The 22598-nt window shown below is 44.6% G+C and overlaps 1 protein-coding gene and 1 pseudogene across 2 annotated transcripts in view; one reads left to right on the forward strand and one right to left on the reverse strand.

Moving 5' to 3' along the window:
• LOC139442463 (acyl-CoA:lysophosphatidylglycerol acyltransferase 1-like) overlaps positions 1–22598 on the reverse strand; it is a 64999-nt gene that overhangs the window by 11851 nt on the left and 30550 nt on the right. The window contains exon 5 of one of the 2 annotated variants that reach the window (XM_071223271.1): positions 18899–19038. The exons of the other annotated variant lie outside the window; for it this stretch is intronic. Coding sequence (XP_071079372.1) covers positions 18899–19038 — 140 coding nt within the window. The remainder of the gene's footprint in view (positions 1–18898; positions 19039–22598) is intronic. 2 annotated transcript variants of the gene reach the window in all.
• On the forward strand, positions 5336–6166 carry LOC139442160 (uncharacterized; annotated as a pseudogene).

A 22598-nucleotide genomic window follows, 5' to 3' on the forward strand; every position in this document is an offset into this window, starting at 1 on the left:
GATAATGCTGCCCACAAGTAAAGAAAAACTCTAAAGAAATATGTCTACCAACACAGTTTCAATGTCTCGGCCCAAGTCATTTGAGCTGCACAGCCTTGTGGCATTATTCTTAAAAAAGTCCATTCACATTCCAACATCATTTGACACTGTGTCATGGTAATGTGAGGTGGTTATCCAGCCAGACAGAAGCTGGCATTGGGTGGTCTGCAGGATCAAGTCATCCAGTGCCCTGTATCTTTGGTGGCAGGGGACTCCCAGCATTCAGCTGTGATTTCTGTTGAACTTTTCTGTCATCATGTCTGTATGATTGAAGAGGTTTGGATGGCTTTGACCCTGCAAGTTAAAAACTTGAATGGCAGCCTCGATGTTGTATGTTGTTCTGGGTCAGTGTGGAAATGGTTTGACATCTGCTGGTTGCCTATCGCCAACTCCTACTCTGTAGGCTGCAAAAGACAAGAATTCATTTTGAGGAGTTTCATTTTATTTAGATGGCATTTTGTTGATGAGAGAAGGAAATGTTCTCCTGTGATGGTTTTCTTGTAGAGATCAGTTGTGGAAGGATCTCGGGCAGCCAGGTGTCCTCCCCCGACTGGTCCTGGGGTTGGCGTAATCAAAATCTGTGAGATGAGCGAGGTCAACAGTGAATGAGTTGGGTTTAAACAGTATTCCATTTATATCACGGCCGGTCAATTTAATTTGGGAGGAAAGCCCAAAGTGATGCAGGTCTCAGATGTTTACCACTTCGGAGGAACCCACGAGCATGGGTATGGTGCTGAAAAATCTAGAAACATAATCTGGGCGAACTGGGATTCGAACCCACAATCATAGGTTTCTGGCGTGCTCAAGGGACGCAACTCTGCACAGCGAATCGCACCGCCTTAGACGACTGGGCCACCCATGCCCCCTAATGTCAACAGGATTTTGAGATATACGCTGAACTTGATGCAAGTCAATCAGGGGGATCGGGGGGATGATGTGTCCTATACCAGTAGCAACCCAGTTGATTTAGGCATTGATGTTCAACATCTGCTTGTTACCTTGGTCAAAGTCACTGAGCCTGGCCATCTCGACTTGGCAGACTACTTGCACACTAGTTTGTGGTAGTCTTCATCGATGGTAGGATGCCACAGCATGGGGCAATCATGCCTTCTTACTCAGGGCGAGTCTAATGTTGTTTCAGGACCCGTTCATTGACGCATCGATCTTCTTGATGATGTTGGTATAGGATGGATAAGGAAAAGTGTTTAATTCCTCCAACTTAGTCACTGACTCTTCATGACCTGCCCGCTCAATCAATGGCTTTGTTGGCTGATCTTCCATGTTGGTTGTATGTAAAGCAGGTATGAGGTGGTATAATTCTTGAAATATGTCCTTGACTGTACAATTGTTGGCCTTGAATATATACTCTGGGATAGTTTCAACATCACAGGAAGAGGCAGTGTTAGTAGCAGAATATCACCCCCAAGGCATGACAAGGTGTTGTACTGTCTTGGTAATCCGATCTGTGGTTTGAGCTTTCCGAGGCAGATGCCAAATAACAGTGATAAAGAGATAACATAACATCATCTGAGCTGTCACCATACGCCTGGCTCTTCCACGTAACAGTATGCAAAGGGATGCATCTACTGGGCCTTGCATCACATGTATGAGATTTCTCTTTTCGTCAAGACTCATGCTGTTATCTGTCTTCATGCCCACCATGATAATACACCTGTGAAGCACAATCTTTTTCATGATAAGACAGGGACTCGTGATGGCTACTGATGACTTTCCTAAAGTAATGACCAAGGGTGCGCAGTATTACCGGTATATCAGTACATTGAGGCTCATTCTTTTCAAGATACGTATCACATTATCCTTTTGTAATGCTTGGCATATATCGGGTGATTTCAAATAGCAAATTTAGAATTATACAATATATTGTGAGTTGTCATTTATACTTGCCATGTGCAATATTTTTGTTCTGTGCTAAGGGGCAGTTGATGTTTGGCACCATTTTTGTTGTCGATACAACATGCAGCAAATGGAGTTTCCTTGGAGTTTTGAGCGTAAAAGAATCTAGCAGTGAAGAAAATGAATTGCTGATACTGAGAACGCATTCGATTGCACAGTATGGGGCAAAACATAGTGTTTGAACTCATCAATGCTTCAAATACTTCACAATGAAGAATTAACAGAAACAGATTCATTGAAACTGCTCACATGTGACAATGTGCTCGAGCTTAAGCTGTTGATTGGGCAAAGGAATTTTTTGTTATGTGCTATAAAAGATCTACAACAAGTACAGAAAACCATCTCAACATCAATGGAAGGGACCCGTGAAGATTGCGGGGTAGAATAGGTCTTCAGCAACCCATGCTTGCCGTAAAAGGCGACTATGCTTGTCGTAAAAGGAGACTAATGTAAATCGGGTGGTCAGGCTCGCTGACTTGGTTGATGCATGTCATCGTTCCCAATTGCGTGGATCGATGCTCATGATATAATTCACTGGATTGTCTGGCCCAGATTCGATTATTTACAGACCGCCGTCATATAGCTGGAATATTGCTGAGTGCGGCGTAAAACAAAAAACCAACCAACCAAACCAATCAATGGAAGGCAGGAACCAGGGTGTCACAAATAAGGACCTTGCAAAAGATTCCTAATTAAACGATTTGATGAAAGGTCTTTCAGACATTCATCAGTCAACACACAAGAACAGCCTAATTCTACAGGTTTCCAATGCTATCTAAAGTAAATGTTACAGTAATGACACTGTTAAAACATATCTGGCAGTTCACAGTTCTGCAAACTTTTACCCAAATGTGAACATCACCATGAGTGACATTAGTTTTGATCATCATAAGAGAAAATATTCTATAACCTTAAATGCTTCAACGACTGATCCCTTCCGGCGTGGTGTTTGTATTGCCCTATTAGCTAATGACACCATGACATGTCCCTACTCTGCCTTGTACAGACTGTTTCCATAAGAATACAAGAAGGGCTGCAAACCATGATCCACTGTCTGTCACTCTGGATTATTTACCCATATCCTGGACTGTTTTTGTCATTGTTTGGTAGGGTCCTCACACTAGCTGGTTTCAACTCCGCACACTACTCGGAACATTCTTTTTCAGGGCAGCTACAACAGCAGCCAAAGTTAACATTGACAATCACCTCATTAAGTCCTATGGGCACGTGGACTTCGGACTGTTATGATTAGTACATCAGAACGTCTGAAGCCACCTTAGTGCAAGCCCACAAGTCGATAGCTCATAGCTCGCTGGGGCATATAGTGACTGACAGTGCCAGCATGGGATTGACCTCCAGGCTCACATATTCTTAGTATGTATTGTATGTTCAACAGTTGGTTTATTATTCACGAGTACTAATATTCTCATGTCATATTCTTATTCACTTATGTTCTGTACTTCTTTGGGGGCTCTCGGTTGATGCATAACCTTGTTTGGGCATCACAAGCTACTTCATACTCGGAGCATGGAAGGCTTCTGGCCCCCGAAGAACATTACTTAAGCAAGGTAGTGTCTGGTCAGCACAACCCAGGAACAGCTTATCCCTAGGGATCGCCCGGGTCATCGGACCCCAGGACAGGTATATCTCTCCCAATACTTATACACAAGTCTGTGTCCTTAAGACCCCAGGACACTCAATCCTCCAACCCGGGTCATCACGGCGCCAGTGTTTCTCAGTAGCACCGAGGCAGCCCCCATATTACGCCAAACATTTGTATGTACTACATTTTATGTTGTTTGTTGCACAAAGTACTTTCGAAAGAGCTTCAAGGTATATCCCATTAGAAGAAGGGATTTGTATGTTCTGTCATGCAAAGTTCATTTCTGTAAATGCAGGAATTGTGGGTGAACAGTGGTTACTTCTCAAAACAGCTGCTGCTGTTCAGAAAGTCAACATATGCTGAATCGATGAAGTGGGCTTATGCGTCTATGTGCACCTCCTGTCACCAGTTTGCTTGTATTTCGGCCTGCCCCTGTGTTCCAGAAGACCATGTGATGCAGTGTTCCTAGCTCAATTGCTAAAGGCCAAAAGCCTTCCTGACTACTTGAATGTTGTGAGACTAATGCATGCGGAAGTTGGTTTAGAGAACCCACTTTACAACTGGGAGCACCTACTATTAATGAAGGGGATTAAGAGGCTAAAAGGTGAACCACCAAAGATGAAACTTCCAGTAACATTGCAAATTCTTTCAGGAATGCATAGCAGACTAGATTGATCACATTAACCAAAGCTTTCTGGTGTGCATGTGTATTAGCCTTCTTCTGCTTCTTTAGGAAATCGATGATACTAGCTGAATTTCAGTCTAAGATGACACAGTGTTTGGGCATGTGTGATGTGTCATTTGATGAGCACAAGTTATGGTGGTTGTTTGGCGTTCTAAGATGATACAGTTTGGCCAAGGTTGTTTATGACTGCCCCTGATGGCAATCCCCGAGTCGCCTCTGTTGCCAGTGAAAGCACTTCATAATATGTTGTCTCAATTCCCGGAAGCAGTTCAGAGTGCCAAGATACCGCTTTTCTCACACCTTAGTGCCAATGAGTCAATCAGATGCCTTACATATTCAAGTTTTATGAAGACACTGAAGTTCTACTTACAGCAGTGCAGATATAATTCTAACAACTATAGCGGACACTCATTCCGAAGCGGGGTTTGTTCATTTGCCATTTGAGACAAGACTTCCTCCAGCTTTGATAAATTACAAGGTGACTGGCGTTCAAAAGCTTATGAACATTACATCACTATTGATGACACTTTTCATGTAAAACTGGCTAAAGCCTAACGTCTAGCCGCCGTGTAGTGCAGGTGTTGTATTTCCTTTAAGAAATGTTCAAGTTATAGTTGACCCTTGGGGGTTTGGAGGGTTTCTCCTACTGTGGAGCTGTTGTTTTGTCAAGTTGTTGAATAAACTTGACCTATTCCCCGAAAGGTATCTTTGTTATTATAATATAGTTACATCAGGTATGATGTTTACTTAAAATCTAAAGTTGTGTGACAGGCTTTCTTATCCTGCCGCATCGTTTAATGTTGGGACCGTTCTTGTGTTGGTCTCTACTGTTAGGTTTAATGATGCCCATGACTTATCCATCAATCTGCTGAGAGACAGTATTTTTCAGTCATATCTCCTGGGATACAGTTTCAAGGCGCAGTCACTCATTAGCGATTCCTTTGTCTAGATTACAACACATGGTCAGTCAAACACACTTTGTTAATGGTTGAGTCATAACTGATTTTTTTCATATACATTTCCAAATTCACAATGACATTGCGACTTACAAGGAAGTGATCGTCAGATGCAAGTGACTCCCCGGAACCAGCATTATGGCTCCCTGTTGGAAACGCAATTCAATAAATGAAGTTGCCATTGATGTAAACAGCCAAGATGGCTAACCAGTGGTATCAACATGACTTTTGTCTTATTCTTGGAGATGTTCGCAGGAGATACCAGACAATAAATCTGGACTGGGCAGCAAACGAACATTCTAGCAATCCTACCAACTGGTACTTTGCGGATCGTTAAGAGCGAATCGCAAGTGACATCAGAAGTTTACACCTGCCAAATTCCATGGCAAGGGGACAACTCATTCATTTTTACACCTAGAATGTGGATGGAAACGTAATGCATTCAACCACCACCCAGACTTCAGCTACCACTCAAGTCAGACAAGATATTCGGAACACACCTAATTCAGTCAATATGTCAGAGAATGGAACAAAATTCCAAACAAAGCACTTTGAACGACTCCGCCTGTGACATCACCAAGCGTCATGGCCCATACAACCGGACTTGCAGAGTTTTGTCGCGACTGTTCAAGTACTTCAACAGAGCGTGTTAGTGCCACACAATCTTTACCTCCCTTTGCCAACACAATAAGAAGCCTCTTCACCCAGCCTTAGCAATCACCCACCAGAGAAGAATTAAGACAACATTGGAAATTCTCACTGGCAACCGCCATTACCAACCAAACCGCCACTGCTACTCAACCATTGGACCCCAACACTCTGCCAAGACAGGAGACAGTATCTTCAAACCTCCCACAACAGATTCACGAGGGTAGGGATATTAACTTGGCTTTATGACTTATCACTGATGATGATCATTGTGGTCCATGTGGTATTCAAATAAGAGACAGGCAATATGACAGAAGATAACAGAAAGTATTGAGTATGAGAGCTAAACAGCAATCAAACTACTTAATCAACCTGTGCAGGGGCAAACTGGACCGATAACTTTTTATCAATTTATCAAGTATCTTCACATCCAGAAAGGCGAAGGCATGTTAATTGTGCGGTGAATTGAATCATACAACAGAATTCTGCCTGTTGTCATTCAACGACCAACTCAAATCATTCTTGGCACCCAGAAAGCTGCAGCAGACAAGTAAGAGCAATTCTGATCAAACAGACGCCCATCTTTCACCATGGACAATCATCTTTCACCATGGACAATCCATTTGCAACAATTACGACAATGGGAGGATGCAGCCACCAAATCACAGGTTTCTGCACATTTGCTTGACATGCAAGAGAAACTATCCTAAATATCAATGTCATCCGGACAAGACATCAAAGAATGGGAAGTACGATAATTGACTTGAAGTCAGACCATCTCCTGTAAACATTGAGACACTGAAGGCCACGTTATTTGATCATCCTGACACTAATATGACTTCATACATGATCCTAGGTTTCCATACAGGAATTAAGAATCCACCAACCATCACACGAGTATGTCATAACTTGTTATCAACCAGTGGACCCATTAATGCCAAAATTGTGACTAAACTGATCAATGAAGAAAAGGACAAAGGGTACTTAATTGGTCCGTTTCACACAAATCCCTTTCCTATGCAGAGAGTTCATATGATAGGATTGGTTGAGGGCAGATACTCCAAAAACTTACAACTCATAGTAGATAAGTCAGCTCCACACGACGACCAGTGTAATCCAAGTCTGAACTCGCTGATCGATAAGGAATAATAATCCTTAAAGTATGTCAGAGTAGATGATGCCTTTTCACGCATTAGGCAGAGGAATGTTTATGTGAAAAACTAGTAAAATACTAGTTATTTTTTATATTTGTATACTTATCCTGCATTAATCCTTAATACATCTACTGCTTGTTCTTGACAGAGAGAAAGATCTGTGTGAGGTCTTGCTGAAGAAGAAGTTGTTTCAACTAGCTGAGTGGACAACCTACCACACAGCTAACAACCCTTGTGGTCTGACGTTGATTAATGAATTATTTGCATACTCATATGCAAGGGGCCGACGAATGGTTCTCAGTAGGAAGTGACAACTTGGAGACGATGGCTTGCGGTATATACAGTTTTACTGTATACATGTAAATATATACATACAAAAGAAACTATGTGCCAGGTCAGCACATAGTGGTAGTGGTTGTTGTCTAGGTGCCCCGGAGCACCCAGCCTAACCCTAGCTAGGCTAAGGGTAAGACCTTTCTTCCCCTCTTTTTTTTTTCTCAGGACCAAGGCTTATATAGCCAAGGTCACCTGACATTTAGTAAGTAATAAATATAAATACAAACAGTTATTCATCAGTGACATACTTGCACATCTCGTTCAGGATGGCAGAAGGTCGATGTACACAAAAATGGGGATTAACAATTAGGATTAGCATCTTATAAATAACAGCAATTAAGTGTTTCAAGGCATATAGATGTCATGGCTCCAGGGTAATGAGCCTTTTAAATCAAATGTTCTTCAGACAATGGGTGTCGTAAATCAGTTGCTATGACAACTTCCCTCCGTTACGTGGACCCCAAGCTTACATGAGTCCAAATTGATATGTGTGAACTTTTTCACCAACGGAAACAACCATGCAAATGTGAACAAAATCAGTTACATGAAATCCTTATGCAACAAATATATCCATGCAATGATGGTATGAAAGTGATCATCTAGCCAATTTGATTTAGTGCCAGTTTGAAAACTAACCAAGTGATCTTTGTAATGTGCAATTTCACAAGGTGATTACCGCTTTGCACAGATTCAATAAATATATCATGAAGGTTCTTTGAATTCAGGAGTCTGGCTTGGCGGTGCGACTCAGTACCGAATAATGATAATGAGTAATGTCATAAAAAGTACAAACTAAACATCTCAGCAAATATTTTGCATAAAGAAATCAGGAGTCTAACTTTGCTGCGCGACTAAAATGGTACTTGTGGGTACTATTGCCCTTTTAAGTACAATGGGTGCTCTTCCCGTGTCTTTGACGGAGCTTGCCCAGATATTGTGGGTGCGATGCCCAAGAAAAAAAAAAATCCTTAATTCCGACATCAAAACTCTGAAATGCTGAATACTGCAGTGCTGTTAATTACTTAATACTGACATACAATATACATATGTGTGGGGGTGGCTTACCCCAAAATATCCCTAATCTGAATTCAAAGTCCTAGACAATACATTCAATTTTGTACCAAACTGTGCACATTAATAACTTGTAACAAATGACAAATTTTGTCGTTTAGATTTTTGAAATTATTAGTCGAGCTTGAAGGTGTGACTCGATAACCCTACAGCTCAGGCTTGTCTGGGCCCTAGCTACAACTATATGTCTGGCGTGGCTTGGAGACATTTCAAAGATTCCCTATACAATAACTTCAAAGATCTAGCTTGACTAAAGATGTAATTTGGAGTATATTGCACATGTACAAAACTGAATTTTGGAAAGACACATTTTTGGCATTAATATACTGGCTTTGATTAAACATACCTGGTTGCACTATTCTACAGTCACACAATATATATCCTTGATTGAGTCCATGTAAGTAAACACAAATTAGTAAGTCCCCACGAGATATCTTGTACGCAAGAATAGAGACAACTCGACCAGGAAATGGGGAGACGCAGAGGTGGGGGTCCTGGTGTTTTTCTTTGCAAAAACTTTCAAAGGAACGCCCATTTATTGTCATACACATTTCTGGGAGACTGTCTATGCGCCAGTGTAATAGCTCTTGCTGCCCTAGCCAAGTAACCCTTGCCACTTAAGGCTCTTTGAAGATTGACCAGACGTGTAGATGTAACCTTGTAGATCAGAAGATTCGGCCAGTCTGGGAGTTACGGAGGGTCAGTGGTGGCTATCTCTCCGAGATCGACGAACCATCCTCTCGCTGGCCACCTTTGAAGTAGTACTGGATGCAGAAAAGCGCACGTTTTTAGTCATTGCCAGGGGATGCTGAAGGCGTCGACAGCCCAAGTCTGAGGGTTATATGAAGGTCCATATCTGGTAGTCCTGGCTGGTGGCAAACAGTTCTATGTTCGGATGGCCGAGGCGCAGACAAACAAGAGCGAAGGTGTCTGGGTAGAGCTTCCACTCTGAGAGTCTGCCAGGATGTTGCGACAACCTGTGATGTGTTGGACCAGGAACTGGAGTTCCAATTGATTGACCAGGTGGAAGAGTTGGAACGTTTGTTTTAAAAGCGAGTGGGAATGGGTCAGTCATTGGTTTGGAGGGCACAGTGATGTTGTCCATCGACATGGTGATCTGCTGGCGCCGGAGAAATTGTTTCCAGTGAGAGAGAGCCAATATAAACGTTCAAGGTTGTTGATGTGCCACTGTTGTTGCGAGGCAGACCACAGCCCAGAGACGACATGAACCTTCAAGTGCGATCCCCATCCTTGAAAGGAGGTTTCAACGAATAAGTGGTACGAGGTCGTAAACTCTGTCAAGGAGACCTCACCTAAGACGTTCGATTCCACTGTCCACCACCTGAGATGAAGTTTGAGGCAGTCCAGGAGGACGATGGACACCGACTGGCCTTAACCTGAAGTACGGAGCCAGGAATATCTGTACAGGGCGCAGTTGGAGTCTCCCTCTGGAGTCATCACTTGCGCTGATGTGAGGAGACTTCCGCAGACTGATTATCCATCTAAATTGGAGTAGGAGACATTATGTTAAGGCCCTGTGACGAAGGAGTGTGGCCTGGTGGTTCAGGAGGCAGTCGAGGCAGATGTGTGTAAATAGCCATGGGGCCGAGGAAATTCCAAATGGGAGCATCGCCCATTGATAGTGGACTCCCTCGAAGAGGAAGCGGAGGAGTTTCTGGTTGTCAGGATGGATGGGTACATGTAAGTATGCGTCCTGGATGTCAAGGCTGACGTGTCATTGACCAAAATAAAGAAATGAGAAACAAATCATTTACAGTGCCAAAAAGAATATAATCAGTTCAGAAATATACTGATCAACAGAAGTTCCTGTGACATTGAATAAGATCTAATGCAAAGTTATTCTTTTTACCAAATCTGAAACAAAAAAGACTCCTGTAAGTGTTCAAATGGTTTAATTTGCCATACTGACTTCAGAAAATGCGTGATTTCATAAAAAACATGAACATGCCAAAATGTCAATTTACAAATCAATAGCGTGTGTGTCCACCTCTGGTTGCGATGCAAGCAACACATTCATCTCATGGAATGAACCAGGCGTCGCACAAAGTCCTGTGGGATATCTGTCCATATCTTCTGGAGCATGTTTTGAAGTTCCTGGACTGTCTGTGGAACACGTGGTTGACATCGAAGGCGCCGATCCATCTCATCCCATATGTGCTCGATTGGTGAGAGATCAGGGGAGCGAGCCGGCTAGGGGATGACATTCACGTTGTTTTGTTGAAGAGAATCCTGAACAAGTCGAGCAATATGAGGCCGGGCGTTGTCATGTTGAAAGGTAATGCCTGGGCCATGACGACGCAAAAACGGTAGAACAACAGGGCCGATGATCTTGTCGCGGTAGTGCTGTCCATTGAGATTTCCCTCTACCACTATCAAACTGGTCCTCTGTCTTGCTGTAATCCCATGCCATACCATAACACTGCCGCCCCCGAACCGATCTGCTTCCATGACACAATGATTCGGACCCGGTGAGCTAAAAATGTGTCACCATCCTTAAAATGGTGAACACTAGATTTAAAACCTTTACCTGTAATCCTTTGCACCATATTCTAAACCTTTGAAATATGTGTTCTGGAATATATTTCTGGATTGGCGTTCATTCTGTTTAAACGTACGACACGCTTTTGAGTTTAATATTATAAATTTATTTAAGTTATGGACAGTTGGATGGTTACAGAAATATTTTTCTGACTTTTTCCTAGCTTTCCTAGCTTGTTTACGATCAGTGTTAAACCATGGTTTACGAATATGTGGATTTTTTAGGACTTTGGAAGCCATTCATTGGCAATTTCATTTGATTGGTTGGTTTGTTGTTTATCGCTGCACTCAGCAATATTCCAGCGGTCTGTAAATAATCGAATCTGGACCAGACAATCCAGTAATTATTATCATGAGCATCGATCCACACAATTGAGATCGATGACATTCATCAACCGAGTCAGCAAGCCTGACCACCTGATCCCGTTTGTTGCCTTTTACGGCAAGCATGGGTTGCTGAAAACCTTTTCTACCCCGGATCTTCACAGGTCAGAAAAAAGCTGAATAGGATCAGCCACATCACTGATTGAATGATTGTTTGTGATGTAGTGAACTAGAGGTCTCTTGTGCAGGCCTAATCTTGACTGCAGCAGACAAGGTAGGAGCAGAAGCTTTCGCCCATGTGTAAACAGTCTGGCAACCAACTGAATGGCATGAAACAGTCTTTGGAATGATAACAGGAGATTGCTTTGAAACAGAAACAGCAGCAGCGTATCTTTGGCCTGACTTGGGCCTTCTGGCAGTGGCGTCTAGGCAAATTTTGAATTTAACAAATATAGTGAAAATCAGTGTAAATGATTATTCATACAATTCAATCATAAATATAAATTTCCAAGCAGAACAGTGAGAGAGCAGAGAGCAAGAAAAGTAAGGTGCTCAGGGCTTGGCATGACCAGCCGATTGATAGGATCGGGCCTATCCTACCACCCGTCTAGGCAAAGTAAGGGTCTAAGTGCTGTATTGGGCAAATGAACGCTATTCCTGGAACCAGTGCCCTCAACTAACAGACTCTCGTCCTCCACCGACACAGGGACACAACCCATGGCAAACGGGTTGCCCAATTGGGTCGCTTTTTACGACCAGCAATGGGGTGCTTAGGACACATTCTTATCTACCCAGGTCCCCACAGGGGGAACGGTTTTCGAGTTATGCTCTGGAAATTTAGTAAAATCTAAATATTTTTTACATTTGTATACTTATCCTGCATTACTCCGTATTGCATTTACTGCTGTCTTTGACAGAGTGACGAACTGTGTGAGATCCAGCTGCTGAAGAAAGTTGTCCCAACCAGCTCAGGAGGCAGCGCCCTCTCACAGTCGGCACGTGACCCGGAAGTCATGACGTCACACAAAAACACATAACTGCTTTAAACATAACATCTGAAACTTCGTGGGGAGGTAGCGTAGCGAAAGGGAGGGCACTTAGACTTCGTAATGCAGGATAAGTATACAAATGTAAAAAATATTTAGATTTTACTAAATTTTTTAACTTATCCTGCATTACTCCGTATTGCATCTTTATCAGATGGCATGGCCGGTGGGCATACCTGCAGATGTGAACCATATTAAACCCTCGTCAAGGTCCGATGAATCCGCACCGCATACAAGTGATGACCGGAACATCTACGACCATTCCTGTCTTCAGGAAACAAGAGTCGATGCAAAAACGAAACGCCCGAATAGGTAACCGAAATACAATGAGGCGTGTTGCCAAAATATATAACTTACCGAAGAGCGAAAGCGAAACGCAGTAGAGCCCTCTAATCTGAGGCGATAAACACCAGAGAGTTCGACGGGCCCCGCTCGGGGAATCGAAGAATCAGCGGCGTCGGCGGCAAAATCTACGACCAATCCCAAGAGCGAATGCGAAACGCAGGAGAGCCCTCTAGGCTGGAGGCAAGGAACACCGGTGAGGTCGACGGGCACCGCTCAGGTATCAGAGAAGCAGCGGCGTTGGCGTCGGCGCCGGTGTCCACATCTACTACCATTCCTGTCGTCAGGAAACGAGAGTTGATGCAAAAAGTAAAACCCGGATAGGTGACAGCAATAGAATGAGTCGGGTAACCCAAAACTAAAACTGACCTTAGAGCGAATGCGGAACGCAAGAGATCCGTCTTGTCTGGGGTGATAAACACCAGAGAGGTCGACGGGCCCCGCTCAGGGTATCGGAGAATCAGTGGCGTCGGAGATAGATGACCTGTTGGGCTACAACCAGGGACCAAAACTGTGAACGCCGGCGACAACTTTCAAGGCTACATCACGGAAGTAGTGGTTGGTGAAGGCAGTGTCCGATCGCCACGAACAGGCTTCCCTGAACGACTGGATGGAACAGTATACCGTGAAGAACCAGTGTAAATACGATCGCCCTGATCTCATTTTATTTCAGGTGATAGCCTTTGGGGGGAGGGTCCAATCCGGAGGGTCCAATCCGGCGGCTCATAAGCTTTAAGGATGACCGTCCGGAGCCACAGGGAAAAGTATTCCGGCTGACCAACGACTGCGACGAAGGGGAGACCGGCAGAAAAAGGTGTTTCCTAAACTTGCGGCAGTCTTTAGATCGTAGAATAACCTTCAGTGCCCTTACTGGGCATAATGACGCTCATCCTCATCCTCGGCACCCACACTGGACGAGGGGGGAGGGGACAAGGAATGATCTATCAGGCTGTCCTGGGAGTTGAGTCTTTACGCTGACGTCCCAGTACGGTCCATGATGAACGGCGCCCTGGGTACCGCATTCGAACCGGGCACGGGAGACGTCGAGGGCGTGCTGTACATGGACTCGAGCGGCAGTAGTCAAAACCAGTAGAATCACCCGTCTTCTACTTAAGGTCGTAGAAGGAAGACGAGGGGAGTGGTTCGAAGGGCGTTGAAGACCACATTCAGATCCAACGCAGGCGGTCCGAACTTGGCCTTCAGGTCTTCAAGACTGAACGAGCGCAGCCAGGCCCGTAGGTCGGGAATTTTCGTCTTTCTCCGATCGTCCGGGATGGCCAGAACGGAGTAGATGGCGACCAGGTGTGTGGGGGTGATAAGCCCTTCAACCGACGGGTGCTACGCAAGTACAGAAGGAACTGATCCAGGATCTGCGGTGACGCCGTCATCGGATCCTGGTGTTTGTCAGAACAAAATGCCTGGAACAAGCATCATTTATCAGCATACAGTCCCCCTGTAGATGGACGGTGGGCTGAAGCAATAGCCTTGGTCGCTCTAGCCGAATAGCCCTTGGCTTTCTGCAGGTGTGTCAGGCGTGCAGACGATAACATGCGGGTATGAGGGTGTGGCAACAGACCGTGTGGATGGAGCAGAAGGTTGGACCACACCGGAAGTTCCAGGGGTTGTCTCTGGGTATGTTTCGGAGGTCGATAACCCAACTTCTGGCTGACCAATAAGGCGAGACCAAAGTCAATGGCAGGGGTCGAGTGGTCTGGATCTCTGAAGAACCATGGGAGGGAGAACCGGAGTCGGAAAAGCGTACACGCGTAATCCTTCTCAGGAACGATGGAAGGCTTCGACTGCCACAGCGGTCGTATCCGGCACAGGTGGAATGGAAGACGACAGCTGGCCACATTCAGATATGAGGCAAACAGATCTAGGGTTGGGGTGTCGACCGTTTGACATATTCTGGCCCGAGGCGCCGGAGAGCGTGAGGCGTCGGAGAGCTTGAGGCGCCTGGAACGCCGAAGATGGTGATTCTCGGGGGCGCCGGTCGAGTTTGTAGCGCCGGGAGAGGGGCGAGTACTCTGGGTCCGCAAACACCACACTACGGTGACGTCGTCAGTGGACACGATCAACAGGGCGTGACCGAGAAAGCACTGTCAGCAAGCGACGTCCTGGATAAGCCTTTATCTCGAGGCTGTTGCTGTGCCAATGGTGTTGATCTCTGGATCACAGGTGGTCACAATGTGGGCTGGTGTGGGCCACTAGCCACTGACAAGGTGGCAGGGGAGGTAGTCAGCAACATGGGTCTGCGATTGCGTACCGTCGGTACGATTCGGAAAAAAGGTGTGATCGCCTGCGAGCCAACCTCAAGTAGACGAAGTAAACCAGCTTCACAATCGACCGCCGGGGCATCGACGTAACTGGGTAGTAGGAAGTCGAGGCAATATGGCCATTGCACGAAGTAATGAGATCGTTTTCCTCCCTGAAGCGGCGTATAAGTACTCCTGTTCTTATATCGAGGTGACGATGGAGGACGACAACACGATACGAGGCAGGTATGCAACAGGGGTCAGTGGGACGGCCGAGGGACTTTAAGTATCAAATCGACGCTGTGTCCGGTAGTCAAGGCGGAAGATAGGAAGGTGTCGTAGTCGAAAAGATCAAACCGGACGAAGGAAGACGATCTTTTCCATCCCTTGAACGCCTATAGGCGCTATCGTTCTTACAGCGAAGGGTTGATGAAACAAGGTTCCTCGTGACAGCCGTGTTGGTAGAGGAGGTCTATTGTTTCCAACATCCGTGCATGGATGGACTGCGACAGGCGCCTGGTTGAGTGGTAGCACCAAGCGTACAGGTAGACATGGAAACCAATCTGTAGAAATACATGGCACCCCTTGCCATGGTAAGTTGACCTAATTCCGGTCGGAGTTGTTGACAGTCCGAGTACTTGACACGTGACATGTAAATCACTCTGCGCAGTAGCCGAGAAAACCGCCTTGGAGTCGGAACTGAGGTGCAAACTCCACACACAGACAATCCTCAATGAACTGCGTGAGAGACGATCAAGTGGTGTACCCGAATTTTGCGATAAAACACGGAACCCCATGGGCGTCGTGGAAAACCCGGTGAGCGCCGAGGAAGAGTCTCTTTCAGGAACGCAGGCGCTAGGGTAGGGTAGAACAGCGTTGGTGTCGGCGATGTCGACGAAGTAAACTCTTTGTAAGTGGATGTCGTCGTCGAATCTGATACAGACGCTGTTCACATGACGCTCTGTTTCGATGGAAACCCGCAGGTCATCTCTCCGGAATCATAGCCCTTTAAACGACGGGATTATGGATAACGTCTCAGTGGGCAAGTTGAATCAGACCAACTGTCTATTGGTTGAAAAGATTCCACCCAGGAAGTAGAACGATAGTCACGATCCCGAAGACCGACGGGAGAGTAGCGACAGTTGTTTCACCATGCTTCTCCGTGTGACGAGTTATGAGATGGCAGCAAGAGAAGAGGGCAGCAAAGAAGAGGGCAGTGGCGTCGGGGAGGCGATTGCCGATGGTGCCCCTTAAGCCGCAGTAGAAGATCGGATAGTCGGCTCGTTGATCTGAGCTTGATAAAGCTTGTTGATCTGGGCGCCGGAGGTCATCTTAGGCGCCGGATATATCATAGGCGCTTCTTCCGTAACTCTTGAGGCGCCGGAGTAGTCAGAGGCGCCAGAGACATTAGAGGCGTCGAAGATCATGAGATCAAAGACCTTAGAGGCGCCGGGAGCGCCGAAGACATCAGAGGATGCGGAGGCGCCGGAGCGCGGAGACATCAGAGGTGCCGGGAATGCACGAGGCGCCGAGACATCGGAGGCGCACGAGGCGCCGAGACATCAGAGGCGCCGGGAGCGCCGGGAGCGCCGAGACATCAGAGGCGCCGGGAGCGCACGAGGCGCCGAGACATCAGAGGCGCCGGGAGCGCACGAGGCGCCGAGACATCAGAGGCGCGGGGAGCGCCGGGACATCAGAGGCAGCGAGACATCGGAGGCGCCGGAGGCGCCGGGACATCGGAGGCGCCGGGAGCGCCGGGACATCAGAGGCGCCGGGAGCGCCGGGACATCGGAGGCGCCGGGAGCGCCGGGAGCGCCGGGACATCAGAGGCGCCGGGAGCGCCGAGACATCGGAGGCGCCGAGACATCGGAGGCGCTGGGGGCGCCGGGACATCAGAGGCGCCGGAGGCGCCGAGACATCGGAGGCGCCGGGGGCGCCGGGGGCGCCGGAGACATCAGCGTTGATGTGGTGGTGTTGGAGACCGTGAACGGTCGTATGTCGTGCCAGGGGAGGCAGACTCTACGTTGGGAGCGCTGGAGCCGCCGGTGGAGTAGGAGACCGTGAACGGTCGTATGTCGTGCCATGGGAGGCAGACTCTACGTTGGGAGCCGCCGTTGGTGCTGGGAGCACTGCGAAGCTCCGCTGAGCGCTGCTGCCGTCAACGTAGGTGGGGGTCGACGAGCACGTTGAGCGAGGTGTGTCCTGGATACTCGCATGAGCTGAAGGATCACAGCGACGAATGACTGCAACATCGGCACTGCCTTGTGAAAGTACAGGGCGTCGTACAATCACGGCAGAAAGGGGCGGCCCCGACCAGATTTGTTCCCGCGGCAACAAGTGCAGCGAGGCAGAAAATCTGGAATTTAAGCAAAACATAACTATGTGGCAAAGCCACAAAGTGCGGGAAGCATAATGTGATTCAGAAACTTTGTATTTCAATGAAGTTTATGAGATCAAACAATGACGCTAAAAGGTAGCGAAAAAGCATAGCTTTAAGCAAACACATAACCATGTGGCCAATCACAAAGTATGGGAAGCATAATGTGATTCAGAAACTTTGTATTTCAATGAAGTTTATGAGATCAAACAATGACGCTAAAAGGTAGCGAAAAAGCATAGCTTTAAGCAAACACATAACCATGTGCAAACACGTAACCATGTGGCAAAACCACAGAGTACCGGAGACATAATGTAACTCAAAAACTTCGTATTATATTGAAGTTTATGAGAAGAAACAATTACGCTGAGAGGTAGCGAAAAAGCAAGGCTTTAAGCACACCAAAACAACATACATAAATGTAATGTATTACCCAAGCCAAAGAGAGAATTCAAAACGCAGAACACGACATTACGTGGCCACGTGGTGAATGGCCAAAATGGCGGGAAAGAAAACAAAATGGCGGGAACAACATTGCGCCCGTAAATTACTGTGACGTGAGCCACAGACGAGCGATAAACGTTACAATTTACGAATGGGAAGACCCTAAGGTCACGGCCCATAACAGGTAACAATGTAGCAGCATATAATGAATGTAGAAACACGCAAAATATAAAAAACAAATAATAAGCTTTAATTTCCACAAGGGATACAAAGTACGTCCGTCCGAGGAGGTGACAAAGCAGTTATGTGTTTTTGTGTGACGTCATGACTTCCGGGTCACGTGCCGACTGTGAGAGGGCGCTGCCTCCTGAGCTGGTTCGGACAACTTTCTTCAGCAGCTGGATCTCACACAGTTCGTCACTCTGTCAAAGACAGCAGTAAATGCAATACGGAGTAATGCAGGATAAGTTAAAAAATGAAATGATTACAGACAGGTGGACATACGGATGCACATATGGACAGACGAGGCGTAGACTATATCCCCCGCATTATATGCCAGGGGGATAAAATGTAAATCACTATAATGACGTGTAGTACAAGCTACCACCAGGATATGAGGTCATATCAAATGCTCATGCATTCATCACTGGTGTGTATGGTCCAGACTCAATTACTATCAGGTCATCATGGTAAAACAACATTCACTTTGTTCACTCTCAACAGACAATGTTTACACACGGACAAGCGGGATCAATTTAGTCAATGGCAGATTGAACAATTTTTCCTGTATATCGTTTATTGTTTATCAAAGGTCAATATACCCTTGAAGATCGGGGTTAAAATTGGTCTTCAGCAACCCATGTTTGTCGTAGAGGTGACTAATGGGATCAGGGGGTCAGGCTGGCTGACTTGATTGATGCATGTCATTGTATCCCAATTGAGTAGATCGATGCTCATGATGTCAATCACTGGATGATCTGGTCAAAACACTTTTTTTTACAGATCGTTGTCATATTACAGGAATATTGCTGAGTGCTACATTAACAACAACCAAAGGTCAACACAGGGCTCACAGGAATGAATATGCCAACATCCAACTTTTAAAGAGTATGGGCTGCAAGATAGGATCAATGCACACACAATACCTGAGATTTTCAGTGATGACTCTCCTTTATCAATGGGTGAAGACAATCCATCAGCTAATGACTCAAGAACAACTTTTACAGCTCCAACTCGGGGTAATGTGATGTGATTCCAAACAGGATAGTTGTTTTTCTCTGCATACCTGTGAAGTAGAAAATGCTTTTTGGGCCAGAACATTTTTTCTTCATATTTTACAGATGTTCGGAGCCTATACATACCAGACTCAGAAGACTCTGTAGCTCTCTTAATTTTTGTTGTTGTTGGGGGGGACATCATATCAGAGTAACTTGGGTTACCATCATTTTGAACAGTTTCTGTATTTAACTTATATCATGGTATGTCTGTCAAATGTGAGAGGAATGGTGCTGAGAAAAAAACAAGAATCATTATCAGGGCAAATCCGTGATTCACATAAAAGAAAATATGTTTGTGGCATGCCCAACACTCTGCACAGGGAATTACTGCACCTTAGAAGACTGGGTCACAGGTGGGTTTTTTAAATACCAAAGCAACCATATTAAAAATAAGATAAGAACCTCTAAAACAAATTAAGGTCACATGATGAGTGGGGGAACAAGGATGTCAAGTTTCAGCTTTATTGGTCAAGTGGTTTCGATGGAGAGGACAGAGAAAGACTGTATTTTTAGAGACTTCAAAAGCATAGTCAAAATGTAAAGGTAAACTTTGTAAACTTGCAAAATACAAAATAAAAGTGTTCAATCTCACTACAAACTACACATATGTGAAATTTCATTTCATTTTGAACAAACCTTGAGCAACAAGGCTCTGAAGCACACCTGAATTATGAGTGTGTGTGTTTAAATTCAACCTGCAGTCAGCAATATTTCAATACCCGTAATGATCCGAGTTAGATTTTGTCTTCAGAAATCCATGTTTGCCTTAAAAGGCGACTATGCATGCCGTAAGAGGCAACTAACGGCATCGGGTGGTCAGGTTTGCTGACTTAGTTGATGCATGTCAGCGTATCCCAATTGTGAAGATCGATGCTTATGTCAATCACTGGATTGTCTGGTCTCGACTAATTATTTACAGACAACCATCATATAGATGGAATATTTCTGAGTGCGACGTTAAGCAACAAACAAACAAACAAAACAGTGGAGACTGTCTATATCAGACTCTGTCAAATTCAGATTTGGGTGAAAATTTGATTTTATCTCTAGTCCCTTCAGTTCCTTAATAAATTATCATTACTCAAACAGACCTACAACTCTCTAATTGGGACTTTTTACACTTCATACTTTGGACTAAAATTACGACCCCAACAACCAATTTACTATTGAAGAGAGTCTAAACCGGGCTTGACCAGATCAGACAGGACTGAATATTCTCTCACTTTGAAGTAAGCTAAGTCAATGTCAGCTAAAACAACAAAGGTAACTTGTACTTCAGGGACCTTTCACGTTGTCTAAGTGGAACTTGCACGCTGGGACTTGACACGATACATTCCCTGCATCTTTCTATAATTGGTTAAGAGGAAAAAAGCAATTAATTTGATTCACTTGTAATAAACTGGGAACTGACTTTATTCAGGAATACCAGTCATTGCATGAAGGTCAGGGTCTTGCCAAGGGATTTGTACACAAAGTGAAAAAGAAGTCAGACCTTGACAACAGAAGTTATGTTGTCCAAAGTGTCCAAAGAATTATCTCTCAAGGAAGAGGATGGTATAATTGAGAAAGTTGCTGCTTCAAAATGGGTGTCTAATTATTGTTGCCTGATCTGAGAAGCCACATAAGACAATGTCAATGACGAATTTCCTCTCCCTCACACAGAAGAGGTCTTCCAAAAGATGCACGGTAAAAAGGTTTCCTCTAAATAGGACATAAAATCTGCATACTGCAAGAATGTGGAACTGATGAACTGGCAGAAGACAGTAGAGATTTGACAACAATCATGAACCTTAATGAATCTCATCGCTTTAAACAAGTATGCTTTATTCTTGCATCAGCCCCATTCAGCATTCATTCAGCCACAAGTTTCTGAAACACACAGTAACTGAAAGATTTGGGTTGTTTCAGATTGAGATCTGAGCTCAAGGGAAGGGAAGTAAATCCTAAGTTGGAACTGCAGGTCGATGTGAGTGATGTGCTTTGCTGTGGTGAAGTTTGAATATTGAAGGTATTTTGCGGTTAGAAATTTATTATGTATGAACATATGAAGTGAACAACACATTCATCTGTCCAGCAATTACGTAATATGAACCTAACATTGCCAAATTCAGCAATATATGTGCAGGTATATCTAAGGTGTGAAAACATGTGGGTTAGTCTGAAATGGTGTTACATATTAGCCATTAATTTGTGAAAGCACTTTAGTTCACTGTGGGTCAAATTACATTATTAACAGAGGTAATTAAATTCAAGATAAAGTTTCAGTAACTTTAATATTTATTATATTTTATTATCTAGACATAATGGAAACTTTTTATTTGTTTTAGCTTTGAACTGACTAGATCTATCCACAACATAGGTCTATCCACCACACACAGTGATGTATGAAGTGAGAAAAAGGAAAGTCGAGTGAGAAAGCAATACTCTTTTGTTATTAATATACACACCTAAAAGGGACAGCACGTCGACGGTTCTGTGTATTTTTAAATCATGCATGAAATAATTCTGATTCTGATGTCACATGCCCGAATAAAATCTCAAAACAAAACAATATAGATCTTCGCACAGTGAAGTCAACAACACAAGCACAGCACAGTATTTTTTTTACGGAAGAGTTACAAAATACTAATTGCCCGTTTGATTAGATAAGAAAGAAACCAGTGTTAATCAAAGCATAGATTACACTATATATATGCCTCGGTCGTATGAAGCCAATCACACTCCTACTCAGAGTTCCTTACGGTGAACAAAGTTCCTCTGTCACATCGTCACATCTTACACAGTCCATTCATGTGTTTTTCATGTTTCATTTGGGACAAGTCTACACATTTAGAAAAACATGTCAGGAAATGCTTTACTTTCAATTAGAAACTATCGTAAAATATGAAAAACTAATTCCATCTGCGTATCTATCCTCCAAATCCGGTCATCGAAGCTCTTCAGAAGGCTAGCACAGTCACTTTGATATGTAAAGCTATATTGTCATGCACCTTACTGTAACCGTGGCAGTAGTATATCCATAGAATAATGCAAAACAATATGTAAAGTGCATCAGAATAAGTGCTTTTGTTTACAAACAAGAGGAAATTCCAGTCAAATGATCAGCCTACAACTGCGACGTTGTCACTGGAGCAAAAACGGAAAAAGGCGAGCAGAGCAAACAAGGGAGTTATCGGCTACTGTTTACAAAGCTTCAGAACGGTAGACGTCCTGTCCCTTTAATCATTCCAGATTATGATGTCCATTATCCTCAAGGATTTGAAAGGTGTTGAATGTAAGATGGAAGATATGATTATCAATGGTAATTCAGAAAGATCACAAAGAGAATCTGGTCAGAGTTCTTGAACGCCTCCAGAATTCTGGACTAAAACTAAAAAAACAAGTGTGAATTCATGATCCCAAATCCAAGTACTTGTTCATATCACAAGCACTTCAGGCGTCACACCAGATCCATCCCCACAATCTCTACTGGTGACCAGGAAAAGATAGTCAAGAGGAGGAGATGCTAGTTAAACTGTGAAATCAATAGTTAGTATTGTGTTTAATTCCAAGAATACTACCTCTGTAA

This window comes from Haliotis cracherodii, unplaced genomic scaffold (genome assembly GCF_022045235.1).
Source record: "Haliotis cracherodii isolate W230 unplaced genomic scaffold, xgHalCrac1.p SCAF_5, whole genome shotgun sequence".
Taxonomy (NCBI): domain Eukaryota; kingdom Metazoa; phylum Mollusca; class Gastropoda; order Lepetellida; family Haliotidae; genus Haliotis; species Haliotis cracherodii.